The sequence below is a fragment of the Phasianus colchicus genome, chromosome 6 (genome assembly GCF_987193195.1).
Source record: "Phasianus colchicus chromosome 6, bPhaCol1.hap1.1, whole genome shotgun sequence".
In the NCBI taxonomy this organism is placed as follows: Eukaryota; Metazoa; Chordata; class Aves; order Galliformes; family Phasianidae; genus Phasianus; species Phasianus colchicus.
Genome location: NC_143441.1, coordinates 39,712,115 through 39,718,114, shown reverse-complemented (window position 1 = coordinate 39,718,114; position 6,000 = coordinate 39,712,115). Strand labels below are relative to the sequence as shown.

The 6,000-nt window shown below is 54.1% G+C and overlaps 1 protein-coding gene across 4 annotated transcripts in view; it reads left to right on the top strand.

Moving 5' to 3' along the window:
- The first annotated feature begins 486 nt into the window (after window positions 1-486).
- Window positions 487-6,000, top strand: part of NRP1 (neuropilin 1) — a 109,315-nt gene continuing 103,801 nt past the window's right edge. For 2 of the 4 annotated variants that reach the window (XM_031616034.2, XM_031616032.2), the window contains exons 1-3: window positions 487-634; window positions 826-1,304; window positions 4,356-4,530. In XM_031616034.2, coding sequence (XP_031471894.1) covers window positions 1,238-1,304; window positions 4,356-4,530 — 242 coding nt within the window. In that variant the 5' untranslated portion in view covers window positions 487-634; window positions 826-1,237. The remainder of the gene's footprint in view (window positions 635-825; window positions 1,305-4,355; window positions 4,531-6,000) is intronic. The other 2 variants (XM_031616035.2, XM_031616033.2) reach the window with 1 other exon arrangement.

Genomic DNA, 6,000 nt, shown 5'->3' with positions numbered 1-6,000 from the left:
CCTTGGGGACTTTGTGGGGGACGGACAGAACGGTGACAGTCGAGGGGGCACGAGGGGAGGGGGTGATCGGGAGCGGGAATGGGAGATGCGGGAAGGTGCCCACAGGGCGCAAAGGGGACAAGAGCAGGGGGTCCGGGTGAGCCTCCAGCAGGGGCTCCCCACGCGGGAGGGCAGAGAGGGCAGCGGCCGGGAGGTGGGCAGGGGCCGGGGCGGCAGCGCACGGCGGCGCAGAGCCATGCAGGAGCCCACGGGGCGCAGGTGGGTGCCCCCGCCCGGCTCGGCGCTACCTGCCCGGGTGGGCAGGGGCCGCTCTCCGTCCCCCCGTCCCTCTCTTCCTCTCTGCGTCTCACGGAGCCGTCCCCAGCCCGGCCGGCTGTCAAGGCCGTGTTTGTTTGTTGGCTCTTCCGCGCCGCCGATGTCTTGGGGGGCTGAGGAGGAGGAGAAGGAGGAGGAGGGCGGGGAGGGGGAGGGGACTGGGGCTTGGGAGACGGCGGCTCCTCGGCCTCTCTTATTGCCGCTGAGTTGCGCTCCTCTTCCTCAGGCTGCGAGCAGGAGCCGCCCGGGCGCTTCCCTTTCCCGTCCGGCACTCCCCGCGGCAGCTCCGCGCTCTCTCGCTCGCTCCCCGCCGGGGCAGGTGAGTGCGGGGCGCCGCCGCCCCTGCCCGAGCCCCAGCCCCGCCGGGCACCGCCGCCCCAGGGCCGCCGACCCCGCGGGATCCGCGCCGCGGAACAGAGCGGAGCGGGAAGGGCTCGGGGAAGCACTTTGCCAAACTCCGGCGCCCGTCCCCGCTCACCGCCGCTCTCCTCCCTTCTCTCCCCTCCGCAGAGCCGCCCCGCAGCCCGCCCCGGCAGAGCGCTCCTGAGGTGCCAGCAGCAGCCGCCAGGATTTTTGTCTGTCTTGTTTGTCTGTTTGTTTTTCTTTTTCTTTTTTTTTCCTCCTCGTTTTCATTTGGCTTTCTAGTCTCGCTGAGAATGGCCGGGGCAGCGGCGCCCGAAGCGGGAACAAGTGTGGGGAAAGGCAGAGGGAGCCGGAGCTGAACGCCAGGATGCGGGCGAGCTGAGGCTCAGAGCGAGCGGCCAACCTCCCTCTGCCCCCGGGACTGCCCGTGCGGACCGTGCCTTCTGCTCCCGACTCCGGCCGGAGGATTTAAGACCTAGGAAGAGTTGTGCGTGGAGGGCTTTTTTTTTTTTTTTTTTTTTTTCCACATTTTGTCTTTTCCCCGCTCTCGGAAGGGAAAATGGATTGGGGACTTCTCCTGCACTGCGCAGCCCTCACCTTCACTCTCGCCAGGGCTCTGCGAAGCGGTGAGTGTCGCGGGGACGGCTGTTCTCAGCTTGGGGGGCGGCTCTGGGGCTGCGGGAGCGGAGGGCGCACAGCGGGGCGCTCCGAGCCGCTTCCCCCCCGGGAACTTTCCGCCGGGGGACGGGAGCGGTGCGGTCCTCCCCGGTACCTTCGGGCCGGGCATTGCCTTCTGTGCTCTTTGGGTGCTTGTACCGAACAGGCTGCTCGTTCTCACAAGATCAGGACAGCCAATTATCTTAATAGCGTTTCCTCCCCTCGGCAGTTAAACAAGTCTCGCCTTCAGTATCTCAAAGATAATGAACGCTGAAGGCGGAAGGCTCTTCCTCGCCCTTTCTTTCCTCAAAGCGAAAGGTGTCAAAGTGCCGTGCCCGTTTCGGGCTGTCCGCGTACCCGCGGGTGTCACAGCTCTCAGCCCACCCCTTCCCGAGGTGCGCAGTTTGTGTACAACTCACGCAGTGCCCGGGGGGGAGGGGAGAGGGGTGGGCTGAGCCGCCCCACGAAGGCTCAAAGACTCTTCTAGGAGAGAAATCCCGTAACAGATGACCGATGCAGTTGGTTTGCTGTCAGGCATCCCCTGCAAACACAACAAATTGAAAGCACCGCGCTCCTCTTTCCCCGAACAATGCCCGGGCACCGCGGATGTGTCTGTCACTGCCTGATGCATTTTTCAAGACGCTCCGGCTGTGGGAGCGCTGACGTTCCGCTCCCACACAGCGAGCAGCTCCTGCGAGTTTGCCTTTCCCGACAAATCCCGAGCAATTATTATTAACTAATTATCAAATATTTACTTTAGCCTGGCTGGGTTTTCAATCAAAGTAATTAAAAGAAGAGAGCACACTCCGCTCTACGCTGGTATATTGTTTTAATAAGGGACCGCGAGCGGAAGAGAGAGCATTAAAGCCTCGTGGTTTATGACGGGAGTTCATCTCCTTCGCAGCGTTTGGAGGAGGCTGAGTTTAACCGGGGGGAGCCGCCTCCCGGCACAGCGGCTCAGGAGCGGAGGTGTCGGGGTGCTCTTGGGGTGTCCCCCGCCCAGGTGAGGGGTGCTGTTCCCACATCACCCAGGGGTGCCTCGGCCCTGCGGCTTCAGGGCTGTGCTCTCCTCGGCTTCTGGAAGAAGGGAGGAGGGCAGGGTGCTGGGCAGGAGCCTCCGTCTGCTATAGCGGCGGGCTCGTGGCCCTGCCCCAGACACAGAGCCGATAACCTCCCTCTCACCCACCGATGCCAACTTCACCTACATCCAGCGCTGGTGTCTGCTAAATTAATTCATTAACCTTATTTAGAACTAATGGTCCAAAGTCATTAGAAACTACTCTTCTTAATCAAGTGTGAGAGAGATTGCGCAGAGCTGCGGAGCCGAGCAGGGCGCATTATCTTATTACACTGTCACTTTCCCAGAAGTCGCAGATTAAGCAGCGCTGGTGGTAGTGAGTCCACCTCAGCGTCCTCCGAACTGACTCTGTCAAGCGAATGGGAGCAGCGCTGCTTTATTTCAGGCGTTAAGCAGATGCCAGACCCTGCCATGTTGTTTGCAGGGCTGGAGTGGGCTTAATGAGACGGGATCACTTTCCAAGGGTGCTTACAGAGGGAGGAAAAGGCAGGGTTCTCCGGAGCCCAGGCGGCGGATTAGCGAGATCACCAGTGACAGCTTTGAGCTCTGAGCCGCAGCGCCTTTTGTTCTGGTCAGGGGGAAACAGGCTGTTGTGCAACGGCAAGGCGGAAATAAATAATAAGATAGCCATTCCCAGCAGCGTCTCTGGTTCTTGGTTCTTGACCACACAGCTGCGTATGTATCATCTTCTCCTCTCTTAATTTATGGCAAATATTCTCTACAAAGTGTGCAGCTTAATGCATTTTTGATGTGCTCTTCCTCATTCATTTCCATTTGACCTGGTTTTTCTACAATAAAATCCTGTACATTCATAAATTCATGCTGAGGGTAAGGAATGCCATTTTGCTTTTGCAGAATGTGTATAAGATACAGTAGTGCAGTCTGTGTGTACCATTATTGGGATGTAGTGACATACAGGCTCTTTTCTCAGTGCAGTCTTCCTGTATGTAGTTTACTGTTACATTTTATTGCTCAAAATTAAACAGTCACTGTTTAGGGAAAGTTTTCCTTCTCTGAACATCCAGGCGTAGAAAACCATAGTAGAAAAATAAGTGAAAACAGAAATCTGCATTGGACAGTGAAGTGAGTGACGACGTAGACTGGACCTCTTGTCTCTATATTGGTTTCCCTTTATTTTTGCCATAAGCCCTAAAGCACAACCTTGGCAGTGCTGCCCAGAGCACCAAGGTGTGACATAATACATCTCACAGTCATGCTCGGTGACTCCAGGGACTTTTGCAACTATTTTGCTATTAGAAATAAACCTTTGTTGTTGTTGGGGAGGGGGGGGGGGAAGGAGGAGGGCAGGGAGGAACAGAGGGAAGGGGGAAGGATGTTGTTCTGCTCCATTACTTTGATGCAGCCTCCAAGCATGAACAAACTTCCTTGAAGGAATAAATAGTGGATGATTTCTGCTTCACTAAAACCACTTTGTTCTCTGCCAGCATGGGTTTGAGGAGCAGAGATAATTTTGGTCTGCCTAGATTTATGGCCTGATAAGCAAGGAGAGGGTCTGCAGCAAGGAGCAGGGATCCCCAGGACCATCCCAGTGACACTGACCAGGCTCATTTGGACAGAGGTCAGGCGGCCTCCTTTTAGTTGCCCTCCCACAGCTTTCCTTAAAACTTCATCGTTAAGGAGATTATACTTTGGGGGATAATTGGGTCTGTGACACCTCCTGAGCCAGTGTTAACAACGCTGGGAGGAGAGATTTGAACACCGTATGGGCACTGTTTGCTTGGAGAGCTTTTAAAGCTCAGGAAGGGGGGGATCTTGTGCCTGATGTTGGATTTATGGATGGATGCAGAAAGTCAGGCCTTTTCCCTTCAGAAAACTTAGCAGAGATGCCTTTGTGCAAGCACACAGGAAAAATTTGCTTGAGGAAGGCTGTCATCCCCTTGAAGTACCAAAACTGAGCCAACCTGTTTTCCTTCCACTGCAGATAAATGCGGCGACACGATCAAAATTCTAAGCCCCGGGTACCTCACCTCCCCCGGCTACCCCCAGTCCTACCACCCCAGCCAGAAGTGCGAGTGGCTGATCCAGGCCCCGGAGCCCTACCAGCGGATCATGATCAACTTCAATCCGCACTTCGACCTGGAGGACCGCGACTGCAAGTAAGTGCGGCCGCCGCGCTGAGGAGCGCTATGGCGCCACCTGCCGGCGCAGCGCCGCGCAGCCCCCATCCTCCGCGACGCTCCGCAGCGCTCCGCGCCCGCCCCGCCCCGCCGCTGTGCCCGAGGCCGGTCCTCACCGCTGCCACGGGGCTGCGGGCTCCGTTCCGCTGAGTCCGGCAGGCGGAGCGTCATGCGTGGCCCGAGGGGAGGTGGAAAAGTGTCTTTGCAACTTTTCCGTAGGTGATCTGACGTAGGTTTGAATTTCCTCTGCCTCGTGGGAGAGGCAGGTGGGTGACGGTGTGTGTTACAGGAGTGCAATTAAGATGAGGCGTTCTGTGCTCGTTTGCCCGTTTGCTTTTTTGAATAAGTTTCTAAAATGCTAGAAGATGCTTCCTCTTCTTTCAATATTCCTACAGCTGCTAGTAGCCTGTAGCAGAAATGGGCAACCTATAAATTGTAAACTCCTTTTATTAATGCAGAATGTCTGCTATTTACTCTCACCCATTAAGGGGCAGTGAGCTGCAGATATGATAGCTGTACGTCCCCTTTTCTTCCTTTGCTGCTGATTTATAGCCAGGAGCTGCTCTTATTCCTCCTCCTGCTCTGTTGTAATGCTCTGAGAGGAGGAAGGAGAAAACTGAGGCATTCTGTGCATATGTTTCCATTGACCATCTATAATGGGAGTGTTCTCCACTTTTCCCCAAATCTTTGCGTGGGAACCATTTAACCTGAATAAGGCAAGACACAGTCAGGCATTCCCCTCTTCAACATACCCTCTAAGTTCAGCCTACTTGTTTCACAAAGAAAATATTTTAATAACTCGCTATTAAAAAAATTCTTGGGTATCATGGAGTTTCCATCCCCTTCTGACAACTGCAAGAGAGTCATTGTTCATTAATGCTATCAGTCAAGATTTTCTCTGCATGTCAGGAAGAGATTAAACTCAGTTACCATCAGTGTTTGACATTTCATGAGAGTGCTCGATATTCCACAGGCTCTGGTACAGTAAAATGATGCTCAGCATCATCAGGAGTGGTTGTCATGGACTGTGAAGTGGGACTGTTGGACTTAGGGAGTGACTGTACTCAGGCACTTAATTTTTACCACGCGTGTCTCTGTTCCTGTTACTTAATAAATAGATTACTTAGAACATCATTATTGATTTCCCTTAAAATGAAGTTCTTTAATGATACATTGTGGCACTTGTTGTTTCTGTAATCTCTTGTGTATCAGCATTTCAGTTCAAGTGATAATGCAGGAAAACCCTCTGCTATAAAACTAAACGGAGTCTTTGTTAAAATGAATTTTTATTGTGATGTTGGAGCTGCAGCTCATATTCACACCATATGCTCACACGCTCATTTCCCGTTCTTTAATTTTTAATTTGCTGTACTCAGGCCATGATTCACTTCCTTGTGTCTTCTTTGCATGGGTTTTACTTTCTTTCTTTGGGACAGTGCTAGTGCTTAA